A 25,576-nucleotide genomic window follows, 5' to 3' on the forward strand; every position below is an offset into this window, starting at 1 on the left:
TTGAGTTTTTGAGCAGTGGCCCACTGAGAAAGTTCCCAGTATCCCGCCTGCCCAGTGCCCAGTCCACCCCTGTCAAAGTACCTAATAAGTAGGTATTATGCATCGTGGCTTCCGGTCTTATTAAGAATACTTTTAAAATGTCTTCAGAATACGTGTTTAAATAATTGGTGTATAGTTTGTATTTAATATACGTTATTGTGGCACCGTCGGATTCCTATACGGAACTGGCGGTCAGCCTAGCGATTCTGGTGACGAGAAATGTAGGGAGTTGAATAACACCGTTAATTCTAATAAATAAAACTAAAGAATACTCAACGCCAGAGAAAATGTATGTTACAGATGCATGTAACGCAATAAAATAATAATACACAATACAGATGAACCGGCGGAGACGTCTCTCCGACTCTGCGTACAATATGTTATTATAAATCAATGGCTCAATATAGCATGACAATAATGGTAAAACAACAACAAAATAAAATGATAATACTACAATGCCTCAGCATTGACGCGGAGGTGTAAGGCGGTGGCAGTGTTCGAATACGCGTCTTCTCCGGGCAGCGGCGGCAACGTCCCTGGCCGGTCTATTCGCGTCATTCGGCGGAGCACTACATCGACCGCTCAAAAACGAGCGACAGTCCGCGGTACACGGGTTCAGTAATGAGTAATGACTATTAACTTAAGAAAAGCACTGGACACAGCCTACGAAACGAACGGCACTAAAACTTCTGATACAAAGATGCAACGAAACCCCGAGGACGGGACGGAAGCACACACGGAGCATAAGCTTAGGCGCTATAGCCGGCTATTATAGCGTATACAATTCATGGCTGTATTGTAAGAAAAATACAAATAATAGTACAAAAAAGATAATTTAAATATTAGAAAAACGAAAAATACAGACGGTACATAGAGTAACCTAAAATTCATAAAAATACATAGGATACATAAACTACATAAGGTTTATAACGATTAATACTAATTTAATAATAATAATTGTTACGTAGAAAAAGGCATGGAATTTTTTTTACAATAGAGACGACCTAAAAACAAAATTAAGTAATTAAATATAACAAAGTATAGCACCTGTTTGTATTTTCAGTTGTATTACTCGGTACCCGCCCAAGCCCGGATTAAGGGAGGGGCCAAGGGGGGCCAAGCGGGCCATGTCCCCGGGGCCCCCACGTATGTAAAGGGCCCTAAGTCTTTTCGGCTTAAAATTACATTGAGTGGTAATTTGTACTTTTTATAGTGCCTACAAGAGTATATATTTTTTTCTTGTTTGGACTAACAGGCGTTGTAGCTCGTCACCCACCTACCATGCTTACCACCACGGGCATGGTAAGTGGGGACACATGGTCATTTTTCCATTGATAGGGGCCCACAACCGTGTATTGGCTCCTGGGCTCCTGAAGGTCTTAATCCTGGCTTGTACCCGCCTCCCGTGGAACCTCAACGGTGACACAGCGATGCAGGCTAAAATGGTAAGTACTCAATGATCACTAGAATAAAAATGTTAGGGAACGGGTGTGACACTCTGACCAGCCCAAGCAAGCAGGTGCCTACAATCTACTGATCCATAGGTAGCTTCACTAGTTTAACTACCGGTCTAGTGAGCTCACCCGTAGCGGTGTTCAGTTTCACTACTCGGACTATGCCGTCGTGACCGGGGATCACATCTACAATGCGGCCCAATCGCCAAGTCATGGGCGGACTTAGATCTTTATACATACATATTTTCCAATATTACTAAAATAATTTATTCGTGCGTAAGTTATACGTAAAATATATTACTATTGCGACGTATTAATCCACATCACAGTATTTAAGATTTACAATTGATTATTATTTTTTTAATAAATGATTAAACATTAAAATTATATATTGGTATAGTTACTGAGTTGGATACCTATTTTTTCTCTAAAAATAGTTGGAATGTTGGGTAAATAATCAAGGCATTGGTTTTTGCTGATGATTTAAGAGTACATTTCTGCATACTTAAAAGTATATAAATGCAGAAAAGTTTCCTCAATGCTTATATTATTTTACTTTTGATAACATTATGAAATTAAAATATTTATTCAAAATAATATCTTTTGATAATAATTATTAATCGTCATTCAATAATAGACAAACGCCTTGTAAAATCCAAAAACTGTTATGAATATATGTTCTTAAGTCTGCTTCAAATACTAATCCGATTCCCATTGCATTTCGCCGCAGAGATGTGGTGTACACTGGAGTACGAATAGTGTTCTGAAAATAGAAAAAAAAACAATAGTATGATATATATTCTTTAAAAATAATAGCACCCAACCTAACTGATATTTGCCCTAACATAGATATTCGTGTTTTTTATTAAACACTATAAATAACACTTAAGCTTATTTTATGTAAATTGTATTTTATGTATGTTACTAGTAATTTCAGCTTGGTAGCTTCGATGGGTACAATTAAGATAATTGGCAGATTTTCTATCAATATGTTTGTTTTGGAGACGGCTAAACACTGTGCGTCCATATCCCAACGCGCTCCTTCAATAAATATTCCACTTATATAACAACCCTGAAATAAAAAATTATTGTTTAATTAATTTTAATTACATATTATGTTGTTAAGTAATAAGTTGTTCAATGTGTCACATTAGTGCCATAGTTCTAAAAGTAAACAGTTGGGGCACGTGCTGTTATAGAATAATAAAATATGTTTGCATACATTTGTGGACATTTCATTGGTGCGTTATGACTTATTTATGCGGGTTTCGTAATTATTTTACCGTATTTGGTGAATTTTCTACATCGTCTTTATCTGTATATTTAGTAACCGTTGTATATAAAGTAGAATGATCTAATGACCATCCATTCGTTCTGCACGCCATCTGTACGATAGCTGTCAAATATGATTCAGGTACGTGAAGGCCAGCTAACCACATAACCAGAGGTTCTCCAATTGAGCTCTGTAATTATAATTAATATCAAGCATTAACTGTTTTAATTTAAATTTAGTGGTAAAATAATAGCATACCCACTCTGCATACTGTTCAGTTCTTGAAACAAAATGTTCTATCCACCCACCAAGGTTTTTACACGTTTGTGGTGCCAACTTCATCCAAACATTTGGTATTTGACCGTTGTAAAGTGACGAAGATACGCTTTCTAATATAGGATCCATTCCAATTTCACCCAATAAAGCCTGTATAGTATAATTCAAACAAATGCCTAGATATCTTTCAATTACGTATAATTATATACATAGTTAAACTAACTTTTCGTAGCATCGTTAATGTGACCCTAATTTTTTTTATCAGTATATTGAATCTTTCCAACTCTTGGAGCAAGACAACGGTACTGGGTGTAAAATTATTTTCGTACATTTTTTTGACATTTCTAATGACGAATAGGTCAGGTAATTTTTGTAATATATCATCAGCTACAGCATCTATTGATTCTTCGCGGCTCTCCCCAGAGTCGGATGATTCTAAAAATAAATACATAATATTATGAACATTATTATTTATTAGTTTATTACATAATGCTAAGTTAAAATAACTGTACGACAAAAAAGAACTTATTGACTAACCAGTTTGTGGCTGTAATCTGAGTAGATTATCCCACATATTTTTTGAGGCTTTTGTAAAATATCCCATCTCAGCATTAAAATGAAGACCAAGTACCTCCGGTCCACTGATAATAGGTAGTTCATCTATTGAGTCTAAAAGTAATATAATTTGTATATATAAGCAGTATAAAATTATGTTTTATGAAAACAAACTTAAATAGTCATCTTTCATTTCAAACATTGGTAAATCATAGTAGATATTTTTATCATAGTGAAAATAAAATTTTTGAAATTCATCAAGTATAAATTGGCCGAAATATTCTTCCATAAATGTATTTACAGTTCTCTGATCATAACTATCAATCACACGTCCACCATACATTACATTTCCAATTAAATACCTCAATGTATCCCATGGCAATGGAGAATCGACACCATCATTTAAAGTTTTATTTAAATAATTAATCAGAATTTGCACGCAAACTGAAAAGTCTGATTCGCTAAAATCATAAGCAATATTCCAACCAATTTTGTCGTATTTTCTTCTCTCCTGAAATAATCATGATCATTAAAACAAATATGTATATTGCTTAAATGTATTTACTTGAACAACTGCGTGGAAAAATGCAAGAACGTATATTAATGATTTGTATGCTGGGTGAGCACACTCGTCCAAAGTTTCTTGTTTCAATTTAGTATAAGTATTTTTAATATTTAATTTCAGTCCATTGGGTGGCTCAGTAACCACTAAAATATTTATTCAATTAAATAAATTATAGTAAATTCATTTATTAATATAAACAATTTACCTTTTAAGGATCTTTGTAGTACTGATACGGGAAAAAATGGGGTAGCTTCAGTAGCTAACCATAGTCTAAAATCTGGATGAATTTTGCTCGTTCTATCTAATATCTTTTCAAGATCGTATAGAAAATTTATCAATAAATGGCAATTTTGGAACATTAACCAGTGACCCTCATTCATTGCTAAACTCAAAAACTTAAATGCAATCTGAAATATTCAATTTTGGTATTAACTACTGATGGTTAATTTATTTTTAGGTATTTACTTGTTCCTGTCCTTGTCCAAGTGATAGAAATTCAAATTCATTTGATGATATTCCACATCGACCAGCGAGTTTCACCAGGTCGGGGGTTGGGTCAGATCCAGGACTCAAAATAAACAATCCAGGATTTTGAGGTTCAGTTTGTGCGTATATCGCATCATAATCAATAGTTGGTGTTGTAATATACATTTCGTCCATTACTAAAACTATATAATTGCTAATAGCTTGATAGGTGCGATCCACTCGAAAACATCGCAATAACATGAGCATGTAAAAGGGTTCGAGTAATTCAGAAAACGGATAAGGTGGTTCCGATGATTCTGGCATATCTAGATCATACCAGCTTTTCCAGTTTGTATTGTTTTTTATTACATCCTCACTCAAATTAAGGAATATTTCTGGAAAATCTTTGGATAATTTCACAATATCTTTCCAATTTTGTGGTGATAGCCAACTGATAGGATTTATATATTCTAAGTTTTTTTCTAGTGTGATATTTCCTTTAATGAAAAAATCAAGTTGAGATTTTGTTACATTATTTGTACTTATTTGAAGTTTCACTGCGATTTGAAATGAAAATAAAAGTTTATGCCTTTCAAAAATACCTAAATCCAAAAATTATACTTGTAAAATGGTTATTTGTTTTTGATGTATACTGTTTAGTTCAAATACTAACCTGTACATCCGTATCTATACAGGTTCTCAGTAAATGTATTAATAATGTTCATTAGTCTTTTTTTTAATTTTTTGTGAGGCATTGCTTTTTTAAGAGATATTTTGAACACATTTTGATAACTAGAAAGCGAATTCTGGTACATTGCATTAATTGTACTCATATCTGACAGCACAAAGAACAACAAAGCTCCTCTAGTGGCAGCTGAACGAAATTGGTTTCGAAGTACGTCAATTTCTTTTGCAGTTGTAGTCGCTAACGATAATTTTTCAATAACTTCGCTTGCTTTTGATTTAGTTTCTTCTAATGTTTCTATCAGATCTATGTTGTCTAATATATTTCCTGTGGATGTGGCCAATTCACGAAGCAGCGAGTCCTCAAGATTTTTTAATAGACTTTTGTTTGAACTGATTTCCATTACCAATTCATCACTTTGTTGTTCTAAATCGGGTCTTTCATTTTTAACTACGTTACCTAATAGTTGATCTTCAAGTCCCTAATTATAAAAAATATTTTAAACATGGTTTATTAAATTAACATATTTAAACTACTTTCAGTGTGATCAAACAATTTATGACAGTTGCTTTCGTATAAATGGATGGAGAAAAAAATGGATTTGCTATTTTTGTAGTTAGGTACATACGAAATTTTTCATCATAATCTACTTCTTTGTTACCCAACATTACAAACTTTCGACCAGAAATAGCTAAACAAATATTTTATATATTCACATGTACATTTGAATAATATAACCATTATTAACTCTTTATATTTTTTTCTAAGACATTTTCAATTATTGAATCTATATACTCCACATCTTGAAATAGTACAGGTGTTCCATAAATAATAGCATTTTCTACATATTTTAAATAATCAGAATCGCTGAATGACAATGTTTTTAAACTATTTGGTTCTTCTTTTTGTTTTATCCAATTCAATGCCTATTATTTTTAATTTAAATTTTAAATTATCAATGTTTTCAATGTTTTTTTCATAGAACACCGATTAAATTACCTGTTGCTGTGGATCGACACATAATGGAAATCTACTCGCTCTCGTAGTAAGAATGCCATTTTGAATTGATAAATCATCAGATGGTAGTCCTTCTGAGTTCCATCTATAAAATAAAATAATTTTTTCAAAATAAAATATCAGATTATTATTATTAATTGATTACGTAGCAATCATAACTTCATCAGCAAGTTCTATTTCAATTTTAAATGGTTCGGTTATCGGTATTCTATATTGTATTATATTCGTAAGCCAATTATTGAATAACATATCAACACGAAATTCATACGAAAATGGTGCAGTATAAGCTAAGAATGACGAACTCATCAAACAATTCCCAAATATTTTTTTCTTATACTCTTCTAAATCGACTAAATCGTTCTTCCATCTAGTATTCTCGGAACTCAAACCTTTAATTAATTTATCAGCTGCAATTAATCTTCGTTCCATGAGATCTTTCTCTTCTTGAATAATTGCTCGCTCAGTCATTGCATTTTTATATTTTTCATTTAATTTATTTAGTGTAGACATTATGTCATTTAATTCCTTATTCAGATGAATTAGCTGTTTGGTTACCTACATGACAAGAAACAAATACAAAAAAAAAATGCGGTTAACAATGGCAAATTAAATGTAAGCTGTGGGCTCAAATCCAAAAAGTTTTAACATGATTTTTCCGAAAATGCAATTTTTTTATACATCTAGATTAAGATATCAATGCTCTATATTAGCAAGTTCACAAACAACCAAATAGGCCCATTATTTAAAGAGTTATCGACAATTGTAAAATTAACAATTTTCAAATTTGTTATTTAGGTAATAGGTATTAATCTAAATAGAAGCATTAGCTTCTTATAACTACTATAGCATTAAGGCCAATACATTTTATCTATATTATACACTGATAACCAAAAAGTACCACCTCATATTCGTATTGTCAGCTATACAATAATAATGTAATATTAGGTATTAAATTATTACATATTGTGCATTTATAAGCGTAGAACAACTTTGTTTTTTAGATTTGACATTCATTACGAAAGAAGATATTATAACAGTTTGCTTTATGTAATGAATTGGTCTATTGAACAATATGATATATTTTGTTTCTGAGCTCACAAAACTACAGGTTCTAAAAAAGTTTAATTTATTACGAACTAGTTCATGGTCTTTTTCGAGCTCTTTGAGTTTATCTTGTTTTGGTTTAACTTCTTTAAACACGACACAGTATTGCAGAACAGCATCAACAAAACACAGTAATCCATATCCTGCTTTACTAATATCTTTCATAAGGGCAATTTTTTTAGAAGTCTGTTTATAATAATTGTAAAAAGTATGTTACCGTAGTTTATATATTATCTATGTTATTTTGGTCATACCTTAAGTTTTGCCCTGACTAGAGATTGTTGTTTTGAAGTAATATCATCCGCATTTAATCCTTTCAATGTATTTAAAAATCGTGGATCTGACATCATTTGTTTGGACACCTTCCAATTAACTTCTTTATAACCAAGAATTAAGGCTACGCATTCAGTAACTACTTGTACAGGTTCTGGTGGTGTAGCGAATGATCTTATTTCTGTAATATCGTTTTTATTTAAATTGTTTAACGCATCCTTTGCAGAGGCTAATGCTGGTAACGCTTGGCTTAATATTTCTTGAGCTTCATCTTTCTCAACGACTATTATTTTACCAGCTTCTTTACTTTCAATTGTCTTTTCAACTACAATTTCTTTTTTTGTATTTGCTGTTTTAGAGGCTATTTCATAACAAAATAACGTATAAAACATTATTCAATATTTAATATTTCAATTATTAAATATGTGCAGATACATTTGGATAAGGAGCTCACGCAGTGTGGGTGACTTATTATAATTTTGTTTTATAACATCTGACTACCGCAAGGCTTAGCAATAAAGACAAAATGTCATTGAGTCAAAGCGTGTAGAAGCTCATTATATTTAAGTGCAAAATAATGTTTAATCATATTTTAGTATTAATTGTTTTATTACCTTCTGAAATTTCCTGTAAAATAATTTCACACGCTAAAGTTTTCTCGGCTACAACAACTTTTTGTATTTCTAGCTGTTCATTAAGTATTATTAATTGTTCAGTAGCTTCTTCAATTTTTCGTAAACCAACCAATAATCTTTCACACTATGCATTAAAATAGTTTTAAAATTGTACAATCTACCTACTAGTAGATTATATTATTGAACTCCTATAATTACTTGACGTGCAACAATAGCAGATTTCTCATCAATCAAATTTAAATATACATTTATATAGTCTAGATAATGTTTGGGAGTTAAATAATTTCTGCGCTTTAATTTTACCAAAAAATCATGAGTATAGACACTCATTGTTTTATGTGTATAAACAATATGATTGGTGATAATTTGTTTGTAATCTTGGGGTATTGATTGTGCCTTAAAAGTATTAGTTTATTTAGTTGCGAAGATTATTTATTTTAAGTTATAAATGTTACCTACATTGTTTATGAATGATTCTGAAACAGCATGCAGAGCTTGTTCTGGCCAAGGGAAAATCCAATTTATGTATGTTTTATTTACCAAGCCGGGAAAATTACGACATCTTTCTCTGAGTTCATCTCCAGGTGACATAGAGAGAACTACATGAAGATTGTTTACGCATGTTTTTATGAAATATGTCCAACCACCATCTCTGTAATCAGTGTCATAATAAATAGCTACAAAGTTTATTTTCGTTTTTGTTTATGTAAGTATACTAATATTGAACTATTCATTTTTTTTTCTGTGTCTTTAAAATTAATTTACTTAGTATTTTCATAACCAGCATTACTAGCGATATTTCTGACTTCATTTGCTATTCCGGTTTTTTCATCTTCTGTATACAATGCTTGTACAGTTCCAACCATTAATATATTGTTGATAATTTCCAAAAAACCTTAAATGATTTATTTTGTGGTTTATTGAAAAAACTAAGGTATATCAAACATAAATATATATTATATTTCATTAACTTTTTGTACATACTTTCTTCGGAAATTTGAGACTGTGTTAAGAAAAACACTGTACGTTTATTTTCAACGCCTAACAACAAAAATAGTCTTTTTAAATCTTCTTTGAATGCTGTTTCATTGTATCCCCTGCTAATAATGATGGAAAATATTTCGCATCCTAAACAATGTATACAAACATTATATATTGTATTACTTAAACAAAAAAAAATGTTAAAGAACATTTTATCGAAAATTATACCCGCAGTAAACGCTGCTAGTTTAGTCATCAGTGCTTTACCACTTCCACCAACACCTATGAGCATTATATGCCCTGTATCCATTTTCAACACTCTGTGAATTCTAGTTAAATGTTCTAATGCCATGTTAAATAATACCATATCGATTTTTTGGTTTTGTTCATTATATTCCGCCAAAATCTAAATTATAATTGCATTTTTGTTAAAACGATGTTTTTTATTGATAATTTTATGTTACCTCATTAAACATTTTCAGTACAGCTTCATATGTTTGATAATCTTCATATAGTTTTATTGGGATATCTTCATTTAATGCATTTTTAAAATCACCAAAAATTAATGGATTTATTAGAATTTCATTCTTTTCGTTCGGGAAATAAATCCCCAACGTTTCTTCAATTCGCATTGTCATTAATTGTTCATCCTTTGAATGGTCAAGGTATTTACTAATACTTAATAAATAAATACTTAGAATTACCTGCTCGCTGTTAAATCTGTCACATATTACACGAGTAAATTCATTTCTCCACACTCTGACAAAACTCAAAACATTATCAAATATTATTGGATTTGTGAAAAGCATTCCGTTAATTATTCTACTTAAATCACGAAGGTTAAATATGTAATGAAACTTATTAGGAGTAGGTGGAAGTTCTAATAAAATAATCTGGAAAATAAAAATAAAAGTATTGTTGTTATTTATTATTGTTTAATTATTCGAAAGCTTATATTATAATTAACCTTGTATAATCTCAAAGTCATTTCTAAGATAACCGGAACTATTTTTTTGACATCTTCGTTAAAATTTTGCGTATGACCCGAAAGGATTGAATTGAATATATGATTAATTGTATCATCTGAGGGAAATACCATACAATAAACTGAAAACATTGAAATAAACCTTGGATCTACTTCATTTCTACCACTTCCAGGCTTACCCATGGCTGCATACAAATCTGAAAAACATTAATAATATTTTTTATGGAATAAAATGACTTAACTCGATTGGAAAATTAACTCACAAATTTCAATTAGTGACTTCCATATTAGTTCTTTACCACGATCATACATTCCTCCTGATTCCAAAAATAATTTTAATAGTGCTATTGGTTGTTGAGTACCATATGTGTCGACTTGAGGCATATTCATATCGTCCACAAAACAAACAAGTTTTTTACCAATTGGGGGTCCATATATGTTTTTGTTTCGCTTTGTAACATTTGCTTCTAAAATCATTTGTACGTCTAAAGAAGTTGTTCTAGAAGAAAAATTTAAATTTGCTTGCATCTATAAACAAATAAAATTCAATATAAATTAATGTGTGGTAAACTTAGACAGAGCAAAAAGTACAAATTGATTAGTGTCTAGCGTTCTTAAGAAGTTTTGCATTGTTGCTGTTTTTGATGTTCCTGTTTCCCCAATTAGAATCACTGGGCGTTTTACGTCAGTCATAAGATTTAGTAACCATGTGACTCGAGTGGAATCAACGGTTGGTACTAGTATTTCGTTGAATTTAATATTGGGATTATGTTCATAATTAGGTACAAGAGTGTTCCATGGTACCCAGATTTGTTGCTCAATATCCAAATAGTATTCATACCACGTTTCCTCGTGACAAGGAATGAATTCTGTTTAAAAAATAAATAGATATAATAAAGTACCAAATAGTATGCTGAAAAAAAGTATTCACAAAACATTATTTTAATGTTTTAATATTTTGATAATTGATAATTTATAATTTTTCACATTAAACATTTTGTATGGAAAAATATATATTTTAAATAAGCAAGGTAGGTATGCAAAAGTGTGTCGATGACGATTATTTATTCTAACAATCTAAAACTTAGGTATTTCGTGTAAAATGGTATACAAAATTTTAGATAGGTACAATATATTTGTTTTCCATTGCTTATAAACTATATTTTAAGGACGTTATACCAAAAAGGTAGTTTTTCGTATTTTTTTAATGCTAGAGACTTTTAGATTTTGTATTATCTAGTGATTTGAAGCACAAAATACACATGAATTAGAAATTACTATATTTATAATACTTTTTAAAAATCTACCATATTTAAAAATAATACATACGAAACATTTTCTCAGCACATGTTCTAAAGCTTGAAAAGCAACATGAAAAATGTGACTTAAGTAAAACAACAAATTTAGATAATCATATATAATATATTTTAATAAATTATGTTCCATATTAAATTAAATAAATATCTTACTAAAAGAAGCTCGTTTTGATGGAGAATCATCCATTTTAATCAATCCAGAAATTTTTTTTACGAACTCATCAAATATTAATCGAGAATTGCCTTCCAGTGGTGCTCCTAATGATGAATAAATAGCTGAAATGAATATTGCTTCCATTTCATCAGTCACTTCAACAACTTTGGTTGATTCATCTTGTAAACTTTGTGAATTATTCGTCGATATTTCAGTGATTTGATCACTATCAGGGCTTAAGACAGCATCTAAAATATAGCACATCTGGGTAACCTAAACACGAACATTTTATTACTATAATATTATCATAGCCAACATTTATTTATAAAGGTACACTATAACAAAAGTTGTATAATTCATACCAAATTTAATTTTGTCTGAGATATAATTAACTTTAACGGACTCATAATTTCAAATCCGTAGTTACCATCAAATATACGATCCAAAATAACGGGTACATATTTATCAAATAGCATATTTAGGGGCTCTCTGTCAACAGATATTTTATTTGATATAAATTTACTCCAGTACGGAGTGTAGCCAAGATTTTTAGGATCTACATACACCATACCGGCTCTGGAAACAGTAGCAGGTGAAGCATACCTTAAGTCTCCTACCTAAAGATTATCAATGTGTAAAATGTCTATTGTAATGAATTATGATAAAATTTTGTATTAACTTCAAATAATAACGCGCAATGAGGTAACAGTCGTATACGTTCGCCATTTGCTAATGTCAAAAGTTTATTATCGTCCATAACTGAGTTCATATTTTCTATCCATAAAGCATCTACATCACCGTCAAATAGTATATATCTTCTTTCTGGTTTATCTTCTGGTATAGGTTTGTTTATTTCACGAAATATATTTGAAAGAAGTCCATCAGTCCAATCTCTAGTGACGAGATTAAAAAAACCATAAAGTTCAACAACAGTACAAGCCTGTAATGTTAAAATGCCTGTATTTTAAAATTCGTCAATCAGAGATACATTTCTAAATACTTTAGGATTCAGTGTATACAGTGTGGTTGGTAACCCAAGTGAAGTCTGGGCACTAACTAGTGTATTAATAACGACGGTTTTTCCACCTCCAGTAGGACCTACAACCATAGTTGAATGTCTTGTCATCATGGTTTCATATAATTGAGTAACTTTATCCATCTAAGAAAATAATTAATTTGGAAAATAAGTTATAAATACTATGAGTTGGATAAACATTGATCATTTTTTATATAATTTTTAAGTGTTACAATACAAATGGGTTTATAACCTGATTTTCTAATGGTAAATAATATTTTTTTCGTAATTCTTCCTCGATTGCATTATTAAACTCGGGATACGTTACTCGATGACATTTAAGTCCAGGAAATAAATCAGTTATAAGTCCCAAAAATAGTGGTACATCATCATATACAAATTTAGGCAAGTTCATATCTCTAAAAATAAAATAAAAACTTCATTCAGGATTGATTGGATTCATTGGACTCAATATAAATATAATAATTTTAATACTTATACATTCATATAGTAAATATAATATTATAATCATACTAATATTAATTAAAAGCTAATAATTTTAAATTAAGAAATTATAATAAATTTACAAACCTCAACGCTCTCATTAGTACTACATTTTCATCGAGATTTGGCGCATTTCGTTTTAACTCACCGGCGATAACGAGCACAGATTTCAATGCTCTTAACCCAAAGTCATAATGTGATTGTTTTGATAATTGTTCACGGGCTAAGCTATATAAAACTGCCATTTTTTTCGCTAATACTTTAGCATTTAAAAATCCTTCCGAAAATAGCATAATTAAGCAAATTAGTTCTAAATCGGGAAGTACACATATGACTGGTCTGAATAAAGTTTTCACGGTTTCTGGTAATTCAGTACGACCAGCATAACCAGGATTCATCGTAATAAATATTCCAACCTTATTATCGAGGATGGTATCTCTACCCCTAAACTAAATGAAATGAATAAATTTTATGTCAATAAAAAAACTGTATTAATTATTATTAGTTATTATTTCTTACCAAAAACATTTTTTTCTTTTCAACTAATGCATTCCTAATTGTGCCTAATTGCGTTGATATTACAGACAGAACGGATATATCGATTCGATTAAATTCATCAAAGCAACCCCAAGCTCCACATTGACATAAACCATCCAATATCATACCAAATGCTTGAAAGTCCATCCCCTCTCCGCAATTTGTAACCATGCACAATATTCCTAATGCCTTCGCTAAGTCCTTAACTGTTTCAGTTTTTCCAGTACCAGCTGGTCCTAAAAAAAAAAAAAAAAATGTAAACTCATAATTGAATAATTTAAGGCGTTGCATTAAGTTTTGTTTTCATTTACCAGCAGGAGCACAACCTAATTGCATTGAAAGTGCTTGAGTTATTGTCAAATAAATTCTATCTGTTAACGGTGTTATAACCAAACGTCCATTTAATCCCATATAGTCGTATCCGTACGAAAATGTCCCTGAACACTGATCGATGATTAAATTATCAACATCTTTTTTCCAGTAAAATCTTAACTGACTCTCCCATTCAAATTCTTGACTTTTTATAATGCCATCTCGAACTAAATTTTCAATTACATCTCTGGCGTGAACGTCAACGATTAAAACTGTGTTAAATTTTTTTCGGTCGTTTGATAATAACTCCCCCCTCACTTGTATTATCAACTCGTCCATCTGTTGATTCAATTTTTCTAAATAATTTTTCATTGCATTTATGTTTCCCTAAAATAATAAAACAATTATTTTAAAAATAACAAGACATTATATTGAATACTTCTTTTATTTCCCAAAAAACATTTTCAACTTCGGCTGTCCACCATACGCTATTTGCAGCCAAACACATTTGTCCTTGATAGTTCAACATCCAATCACATCTAGACCCTGTGGTATTTCCGTATTCAAGTATTGATTTTTTTATTAAATACTTATTAGATCTCCACATTTCCACTAATACACTCAACATCCATATTTCAACTGATCCATCGACCATCACTTGACTCTTAAATTCCATTATTTCCTTTTCACACGAAACCATACCGCTTACTAAAGTATTCTTACGAGAATCATTTACAAAAATTAAGCTTCCCACATTATCCCACATCTTTACAATATGTTCTTGTACACCATTTGGATTGGTATTACCCAAAACTAATAACAGCTCATTATCAGATAAAAAATAGAACCTTGGAAAAGAGTTTCGTTTCGTTTCTAAATATTTATTCAGCATTTTTTGGCATGTTTCAAGTCCTTCAAATAAACTAGTTAGTTCTGTAAATAGTTCCGGCATTTTACTTAATATAATTATTTTTGGATTTTTTAATGTGTTTTTCATAATATCTTTAAATTTTTGATTTAGTCCATCAAATTTTAATGCTTCATTGGGCAGCTGTATTCGAAATTTATCATCAAGAAATATCTCTTCTAAATACATCCATTTTGATTGTACTAAGTTCCATGTGATGAGGGTATTGTTAATAAATGTTAGGTCTTTATCCCATTTATCTACTACTGATCGAAATGGACCAATAAACCTACATATTTAAAATATAATATAATACGATTGATAAAAACTAATTTAATTTAATAATATTCCAAGTACTGGGAACCAGCCATGCTTTGAAGAGTCATTATATTATCTTCCAGTAATTGAAAAACTTCAGATAAATCTCCCAAAATTATTCCTCGAAATGTATCATTTTTTATATATTCGATAATAGTCAAATTCATAATTTCCCAATTCTGTTGATACAAATAATTTATATTTAGGTAATTAATTAAATTAAATACTTTGTTTGTTACATAGACAAAACAATTTAACTCAGCACTAATATAAATAAAATAAAATAAAAATTACTAAGTACCATACAAAATAAAATTACATAATCTATTTATATATATGAGGACTTAATAAAAAAATATTTAATGATTTAAATATAAAATGATAATAGCAAAAAATATATATGTTTTGTTATTATTTAATAACATTCAATAAATTGTTATAATTGTATGCATTTTTGCATTTGCAGCTTAATACATTTTACGACACTGAATTATTATATATTTAATTTAGGTGCTGATAATAATATAAAATAAATGGGTACTTTTTCAACGTCATTGATACTCCGTTCAATGCTCAGTTCTTTTACTGAATTTGCAACAATTTCCATACACGTGTCTTTATAACGAGCTAAATCCATATTAAAAATATTTTCTAACGTTAATACTTCAGGATTCATATCGAAAAATTGACCTTTAAAATTAATACAATTAATCATGTTAATAGTTTTTTTGTTTATACTGACAGTTTATAGTTAGGTACCAGTTTGTTCCATTAGCTTTTTCCAATGCATTTCTTTCATTGCATCATTCTTTAGCTCAATAAATAGTGGAATGGAATTTTTAAATTTTTTCATATGCATATCTAAGACCAACGCAATGGGCACTGAACGACATGCTTTAGAAATTTGTTTAAACTCTTTAATAAAACTATCCATGCCTTCTAACAATAACTGTGGCTTTAACTCGGACCACAGTGTTTTAGCCCAATCATCTCTTGCGCTTTTTTGACGTGAATATAAATCGTAAATTGAGCGCAAGCAATGGTACTCTTTGTATGCAACGTCGAGCAGCATGTAAGATTCTTGCGGCATTTCAAACAATGCTGATGTGTTTTTCATTACATCTTTATCAGCCAGTAATACATTGAATTTTACATCGTATTCCTAATATTATATAAGGATATATTATGATGTATAATATAGTATAATATTTATAAATAAAAATTGGTTTTAAATGGTAAAACTTGTTTTACAGAAAGGAAAACAAATGCAAGGTTTGGTTTCATTTATTAACTCATGAAGTGAAGTTAATATAAGAAAAAGTAAGTAAAAGTAAGTTAAGGTAAGTTAAAAGTTAACTAATACAATTTCTATAACTTCGCTAAGTTTAAAATTAAACAGTAAAATAATTAACCAAGTAAATATTAACTTAATTAAAAACGACGTTTTTATTTTATAATCGATAAGAAAAATAGTAAATACAATATACCTAGGTTATGAATTTAAATATTTTTTAAGTTCAAGTTTCATGCTCATGTAAGAAGGTACAAAGAGTCACCCACCAAGTATTCTATTTTTACAAGCTTTGGTATAAAAAGTTAAGTTAATTTTAACTGAACTTTTTTAAAATTTAATTTTTAACTTAACTGTTTATTATTGATATAAACTTAATAAATAACGAGTTAATTCTAATCAAATCAAGTTACAATAATTTATAAATAATTAAATAATAAATATAAATTATAAAACATTAGTTATGATACATGTTGCGTAAACATTTACTTTTTATTATTTTAAACCATATTACTGGCTATTTATAAATTAAATAGATATATATAAATAAATGAATAACTTAACTTAAGTTATTAAGTTGATTGTAAGTTTCCATATAACTTTTAACTTAACTGAGTTAAAAAAAAATTTGGATTACTATTAACTATAAACTTCTATATCTAATATTTCTTTGGAGTCAGTAATGGCAAAGTAGCCCCCTCGTATTCAGTGTTACCACAAAAAAAAAGAGAAAAAATATAAGTAAATTTAAAATATAAAATAAATAGTTTTTACAAAAAATTTACTTAGTTTTAAAACTTTCATAATATAAAGTATTAATTTTATGTTAACATGTTACCTATGTCGTTATATTATATGATAAAAATTAACTTCATAAAGTAACCAGTTTCTAAAATTACTTTGTTAATATTAACTTAATTTTAATATTTAACTCGTTAATGCCCAGCCTTAGAAAATGTATGGTGAAAAAAAATGTAGATATCCAAATTATATAGATATAGGTAATAGCCGTATAGGTAAAGGTATACAAATGTATACCTATACAAATTTATAACTACGATTCTACATGTCGTAGAATAGTGGAATATAGTTATCTTATTTAACTGCAGATAATATTTTTCTATAATCGAATACCTAGGTCTATTTTACATCAACTCATAATACACATAACAACCATAAAATAAATCTTACCTCTAGCATTTGTACACCTGAATCTAAATTTTCGCCCACCGAACCAGGTCCATTTTCATAAAAATCTTTGACAAACTCTTTAATCTGATCAGTATATACATTTACATCATCTTGACCTATAACAACAAATAAATATAAGTATATTTTATCAATTCACGTTTTAGATTTTGAGAGGAGCGATGAATGTATTGGTTTTACAATAGTATGTTTTTTTTGTGTGTGTCTGTCACCACCGTTTGGGTCAATAAAACTGTTTGATTAAAATTCCCAATAGTTTTCAAAAGCACAAGAAAAAACATCATAAAAATTAATGGAAAACGGGAATTTTTAAGCAAAATTTTCGACTAAATCGATTTTGGTTTTTTGCCTAACTCTAAAACAAATGAACATAATATATACATGAAATCTTCACTGGTTGTTTATATTCACATTTCCCATACACAATAAAATTTTCAAAATATTTGATTTGTTTTGAACTGTAAAGGGATAATTTCAGTTTCCAATTTTATTAGTTGTTTTTTCCATGAATGTCAATAAAACTTTATTTGTTGGGTAAAAAAGCATGAAAATGTATCAAATAGGCTCCTACTATATTGATACAATGACATTTGAAAAATATTAAAAATCCTTAGTCATAGTTTTTTTTATAAGTATTTCAAGTTCAAATCTTGACTAAATACCATAAAATCACGAAAATTAATTATTTTGAATTAAATATTGATTAAAATTTTTCTCTTTAAATCTAAAATTTGAAAATGTAATACAAGATTCCTCATAAGTTTTTCTACTTTTATCAACAAAAAAAATGGTTACAAGCAAATTAAATTAAATTTATGAGCGTTTGTATTTCATATTTTTACAAGATTGGATATTCACTATATTTCCCATCTAGATTTTATTATTTTGTTGTAATTCAAAAACGAATGACTGTCGATACATGAAAATATTACTGAATGTTTATATATTCATTATCTATACACCATAACATTTTGAAAATATTTTGACTCTTTCTGAGCTATTTACGGACATTTTTAGTTTCCATTTTTTTTAGTTTTTTTTTTTTTAAATATCAAGAAAACTGTATTTGTTAAATAGTAAAATTTAATAGAAGGCTCCTAGGTTATTGTTACAATAGCAGTTGAAGAATATTAAAAATACTTATTATGCACTATTTATTTATAATTATTTTTTTGTTAAAAATGTATACAATTTTTAACTTTTATAGGTAAGGATTGAAAATTTAAAACAAGGTTCCACGTAAATGTATAAATTACTTTATTCCCAATAATATCAACAATATATTATACTTATTAATATCAATACGTATATCAAAGGCTGATTGACCGCCTTCGCTCAGAATCATTTTTTTTATACAATGATAGTATTCATTGAATTCAAATTTAACACCATCCATTACAGTGACCCACTTGTAACCTACTGTACAGCAGAGCGACACCCACTTTCCCACCTTTTTTACACTATGAATATTAGATACCTAGTTGTAAACAATAAATTTCCAATCACATTATATTGATATTGATTAATTATTTTAGTTCCACAGTAATTTATATCACTAACCGATACCTATACCTAATATTTGAATTTGTATGTATATAATATAATGTAGGTACCTATTAATATATTTAATTTAATTAATTATAAGATTATGACATTCCGGTTGATAATCATATTGTTTTAGTTCTACCATATAATTTATAAACATGTATGTAGTATAATTTATCACTATAGTAAAACCTAATTAAAGTTAATGGTGATACACACCAAATCGCAAATAATAAATATTAAATAGCACAAGGTGCACAAGGTGCACGAGTGCAAATTACACTTATGATTTATTTTGATGTAAACTGTAATGTATTGCAGAGGCACCTATTAGGAATCAAAATGTTTTACAGGTATTATGTAAATTAAAGTTGTTACCTTTTAAAAGAGTCAATCTTATGGAATTTGTGTAGGATGGATATGGATCTGAAATGAACAAAATATCATCTAAGTTATTGGTAATAATTTTAATTTATAACATATCACTAATATAATTTTTAATTTTTATAAATTAAAAAAAGTTTTAATGTTTTGAAATGTAAGTACCTAGTATTAATAATTGTTTTACATTAAAATATATTATATATTTATATTATATAAATACATTTATGCTGATTGTTGGTAAATTAAAATGTTTAAATAATTGCATTAAAGTTTTTGTATTAGAATAATTTATTGGTAATTAAAAATTCTAGAAAATTCCTACTTTCCAGACACAATTTGAGTCATTAAGTATACCTAATAAATAAAATATGTTTTACATTTTTATTACTGTAAATAAAAGTTATATCATACTAACTAAAGGTTAGATGCTTACTACTTATGTATAAACTAAATTTTTAAAAATAAAATATTAATTATTGAAAACATCATATTTGTATTCATATATTATATTATATCGTTTATAAATATTATAGTTAACCAAATGTCTCCATAATAGTTTTTTTCTTTAGTCCGATGTTTTATCATTAGATAGAAGATACGAACGTTCGATATTTATTTATTTATTTATTATTAATATACGGAGTAAATATCGGAGTAACCTATCGTTATTTTCGAGTACCTATCGTTATAAGAAATCATGACAGTAAATTTAATGATTTTGGATACCAATGAGTTTCATTATGAAGACAAAATAAGTCAATACAAATTTGATTCTATGGTTTATTAGGGTACCTAATTTTTAACTACCTGTTCAAAATATTTCTAAATCGTCTTTAACATAATCGATTAAATTTAAATAATCACATATATTATATTATAAGTAACAAGTTTTTTTCTACTTACAACTGTCCATTTTATCAAACCTTACTCAAAAATATTATATATATATAATACAACGATATACCGTAAACAAATTTTAAATATGAAGTCATAATAATTATGTTCATACCAATATTGATATAAAGATTAAAAATAAACATTGGAAATCATATCATGACTAATATTGAGTGTAGCCAGCAACGATAGAATAATAGTTTATAATATTATATAACTTATTTATTATAATAGTTAATAATAGTTTTCGAACTAGAGTTGTATTCTCCAAGGAGATTGTAAAAGAAAATTATAATTATAATATTATTATTATAATATTTAACTGAAAATTCCGTAGCGACAGCTACTAATCATATCATGCTCGTTATCTCGCTTCCACTATCGTTTTACTGATTTTGAATAAAACTTCAATTTTTTTCTCCAGTTCGTGGAGTGTAAGAGAAGTTTCAGTCTGTATCAGCAGAAATCATGATCACAAAAAATCCGGCGCCAACCGGGCAGAGCATATCAGAGAACATGGTTAAAAAGTAACCACGCGGCGGCAAAGCGGATGACAAACGAGACGTTGGCTTAGTGTACTCTACCCACTAGACCAGGACCGTTTCTCCTTAAGACTGCTACATCTGCACCAAAGAGACATAAGGACGGTGGTTGTGCACCATTACATAGGCAAAAATAGGGGAGGGCTTAGGTGGGGCTAAGCCCATCCAAATAATATATCTTAAATTTATATTTAAGTTTATTCAATATTACTATATTAAGGCTTTAAGCCATCAAACCCTTTGGCGAAAGAAACAAACCTTATAGAGGACTTTAATCAGCGTCTCCAACATCGACCGCGCGATGTCAATCAGACGACATGAACAACGGATAGCGAAGGGTGTATGACCGCACGATGGTGGCCGTCGACGACAATCGTGACGTAGCAGCAACTTCTTCGACGGACCTAAAGGTACCGGGAGAACAGATATCAACGACCATGCTCTCAACTTTCGGACTGCTGTACGATACGCTGACCAAAGACTCTATATCGACCATCCCTGTTCAGTCTCATCGAGTGCACTAGATATGCGAAGCGGCACTCAGACACGGTTTTAAGCTTTACATTTTGTTCCACTTTTTTAAACAATACCTTTTCACCGCAGGCGGGTTCCTTTGTCTTGTATCGTCTTACACCGGTGATGACTGACTTGCAAGACACCCAAACATGGCTCTCAGATTAACGCTTTTCTACTTTCATAAAAGCCCAAGACTGGACCTTATTATCCAATCCTCAGAGGTTCAAAAAACACGTCATACCACCGAATCAATGGTCGCAACCAACGTCGCACGACTGTAATACCAAACCGGGGGTTATAATTTATAACAATAATACATTTCATAAAAGGCATTCAAACAAAGTTTGCGCCTTTACACTTTTTACCTACAAAAAAGCAACGCGTATACGCGGGGGTGACGTATCATGTCCGTCCAATTACTGATTTCCACGGACCATGTGAGATTTCTAGACACTCTAACTCGACTCTCAAACCAAGACCGCTAAAGATTCTTATAAGTTATCATAAATCGTGTTTACCACTTATATGGTCATTTGTATACGTATCAATTATGATAGAGCAGGAATCCGCAATACTGCATATTATATTGCCTATACATATCTTACAAGGGGTTTTAATAAACATATTTATTTTTCGGAAGAATATAATATTATCATTTAGAATTCAAGATGGATGAATATTATTATTACTGTCATTATACTTTAAAATATTAATTATATTAATAAAATTAAAACAAGTTATTAAATTGTATGTATCTATTACGCATAATATTATGTACTTACCTAATTTCAATAATAGTTATTGTGGACATGTATACGTGTTATTATCTTAAAAAAACATAACATTGCCACATAGGTGATGAAATGTTTTAAAATATTTTACTATTCTAACTTATAACCAACCCGTCAACAAACTACAACCCTTATCACTAAATTACAATCATCAAACTTTCGAATTTAACCGACCATCAACGTAGTCACTGGCATGACTCGTCTGTTGTCGCTTGCATCATTTTAATGACATTGACTTAGAAGTCGGTACTCATTCTCAGTGATTTACAAAAGTAGTTAGTATAAAATAAAATATGATTAAAACCATTCACCTAGATTAACAGGTCTATGATTAAAACCAAGGAAGAAGCTTTGCTATATACTAGGGGTGGCCAAACCACGGCTTGCGTCTTAACGTTTTTACTAACTAATATAATAGATACCTAACAGGTAGGTATTATTCCTCTTCTAGAACTTCTTATTGTTTAAATTTTATTGTGCGGTTCGCGGATCTCTTTTCACCGACCACCCCTGCTGTATGGTATGTGTCATGGTAAAGTACCTATAGGGTCACCCATGTGTTAAATTGTAATTCAATCATTGCATAGAAACGAAAAACGATTCTGAGCGGAGATTGATTGTCAGCTTGTATTTCTAAGGATATTTTGTTATTCCTAAATTGACATTGTTATTAGTTATAATTTAATTTTCTATTAGTAAATGGTAGGTTGTCTTATATTTTTACAAAAACAAATTTCATATTATATTATATAATAAAAATTATAATATTGTTTCATATAAAATTACTAGGTAATATTGTAATATATTATTAACTTATAAGTCAGTATACCTACCTACACACCTACCATAGGACGGTGTGAATAGGTTCTTGGTGTTAATAGCTTAAAATTAATCGAAATGTTTTTAAAACTACATTGTATTAGTATATTATAATAATATAAGCAGAGATGAAAAGTTTCAAGTTGCTACGGATAATATATTTTGAGTTACAACAAAATATTAAGATTCGTTATTTTTGTAGGGACCGGCGTATATTGTTAATATATGTACTAATTTATTTTTGTATAATTATAATAATAAACAACTCACTGCAAAATTGATCATTGATTCAATTAAAATAACTTGTCGATGGTGATTGGTGGTCACAAACAAATTAACATGTTTACTTATGATTCTTATGATCAAATAATTCACTGAACAGTCTGAACTAGTTCATTTAATTAAAACATGAATAACAGAATCAGTTCACCAAAGTGGACAACAACTTACAAGCCCCATATACATATACTACTCAACAACATACTTTTCAGTTCATAAAGCTTAAGGTTATATTTTGACTATTTAATTGTTCTTTTTTTTGACAAAAAATGACAAGTTTAAACAAAATATACATACAACTTGAGCTATAGTTTTTGAATTAATTATAATTTTTACAATTTCCACTGAAACAGGGTACACATTATAAATCAATACTCCGTACAAATTTTTCAACTCTATCTGTGGGATATTAAACTAGACAAATAAATAACAAATTCCTACGACTTACAATTTTTAATTCATGTACTTTGCGCATGTGCAATGAAAGGCGTGATCTGAAATTTTGGATGGGGCAAGGGGTTGGTTTGAATATTTTGCGTCATAACTTTAAAATAAGTCTGACCCCCAAATTCAGACTTCCCCCATCGTTTTCAGCAAATAAATAATTTGTGTTTCTACATAAAACGTGTTCCCAATAAATAATTATAATTATATGTAAGTACATAGTACATACATAATATTCGTAAAGTGTCCACAGAGGGGGGTTTGAACTCCCTAAACTTCCAATTTAGAACGCCTATGTGCACAATACGACTGCATTTTTTTAAAAGGGCAATCCTATTTTAGAAATAATATTTGGTTAGATAGATTTTAGATTCTGAGCGAAGCGATGAATGTATTGATTTTACAATGATGTGTGTTTTTTTTTTATTTTTTCATTTTTGTGTCTGTCATCACCTTTTAGGACAGTAAAAGTGCTTGGATTTTCTTCAACGATAACGTTTCTGATAGGAAAGTGAATCTAGTTGGTACTTTAGGGGGGGTCAAAAGTAAAAATTTCCCAGTAGTTTTCAAAACTGACGTGAAAAACAAAAGAAAAATTAAGGAAAAAACAGGAATTTTTACGCAAAATCTGTTTTCGAGAAAATCGATTTTGGTTTTTGGTGTAACTCTAAAACAAATGACCGTAAGGACATGAAATTTTGACTGAATGTTTATATTAGCATTTTCTATACAGCATAATATTTTGAATCTTTTTGAGCTGTTTACGGACATTGACAGTTTTCAATTTTTATAGTTTTTTTTTCTATAAATATCAATACAATTTTATCTGTTGAGTAAAAAAGCTCGAAAATTTAATAAAAGGCTCCTAAGTTATTATTTCAAAGGCAGATGAAAAAAATTAAAAATCCTTAGTCACAGTTTTTATTTATAAACATTTAAAGTTCAAATTTTGACAAAATACGGAAAAATCGCGAAAATTAGCAAATAATTTTGAGTTGAGAATTCATAAAAATTTTTCTTTTTAAATCTAAGATTTTAAAATGTAATATAAGATTACTCATAAGTTTGTCTACCTTTATCAAAAAAAAAATGTCTACAAGAAACTTAAATTAAATTTTTATGAGAGTCTGAAATTTATATTTTTACAACATTTGATATTCACTCGATTTCTCATGTAACAATTTTCTTATTTTATTGTAATTAAAAAACGAAGGACTGTAGATACTTGAAAATTTCACTGAATGTTTATATTAGCATTTTCTATACACCATAAAATTTTGAAAATATTTTGAATCTTTTTGAGCTGTTTACGGACATTGTCAGTTTTCAATTTTTTTAGTTTTTTTTTCTATAAATATCAATAAAATGTTATCTGTTGAGTAAAAAAGCTTGAAAATTTAATAAAAGGCTCCTAAGTTATTGTTTCAAAGGCAGATGAAAAATATTAAAAATACAGGCACAATTTTTTTTTATAAGCATTTAAAGTTCAAAT

The 25,576-nt window shown here is 29.2% G+C and overlaps 1 protein-coding gene across 1 annotated transcript; it reads right to left on the minus strand.

Annotated features, from left to right (window-relative positions):
* Window positions 1–2,109: 2,109 nt before the first annotated feature.
* On the minus strand, window positions 2,110–21,731 carry LOC132939444 (dynein axonemal heavy chain 10). The gene is made up of 42 exons (XM_061006611.1): window positions 21,650–21,731; window positions 17,853–17,968; window positions 16,130–16,532; window positions 15,912–16,060; window positions 15,410–15,549; window positions 14,585–15,341; window positions 14,145–14,532; window positions 13,816–14,069; window positions 13,384–13,745; window positions 13,046–13,211; window positions 12,778–12,936; window positions 12,457–12,717; window positions 12,140–12,394; window positions 11,777–12,050; window positions 10,899–11,176; window positions 10,571–10,835; window positions 10,290–10,504; window positions 10,027–10,215; window positions 9,787–9,972; window positions 9,551–9,728; window positions 9,326–9,469; window positions 9,107–9,236; window positions 8,801–8,993; window positions 8,540–8,737; window positions 8,321–8,465; window positions 7,688–8,067; window positions 7,467–7,619; window positions 6,475–6,884; window positions 6,312–6,414; window positions 6,061–6,238; window positions 5,849–6,003; window positions 5,301–5,793; window positions 4,628–5,229; window positions 4,368–4,569; window positions 4,163–4,305; window positions 3,772–4,108; window positions 3,580–3,711; window positions 3,266–3,477; window positions 3,025–3,192; window positions 2,777–2,956; window positions 2,419–2,565; window positions 2,110–2,256 (listed from the first exon to the last, which is right to left on the minus strand). The coding sequence occupies exons 1-42, from the start codon at window positions 21,729–21,731 to the stop codon at window positions 2,110–2,112; spliced, it is 10,029 nt and encodes a 3,342-aa protein (XP_060862594.1).
* Window positions 21,732–25,576: the final 3,845 nt, after the last annotated feature.

Source organism: Metopolophium dirhodum, chromosome 1 (assembly GCF_019925205.1).
Source record: "Metopolophium dirhodum isolate CAU chromosome 1, ASM1992520v1, whole genome shotgun sequence".
In the NCBI taxonomy this organism is placed as follows: Eukaryota; Metazoa; Arthropoda; class Insecta; order Hemiptera; family Aphididae; genus Metopolophium; species Metopolophium dirhodum.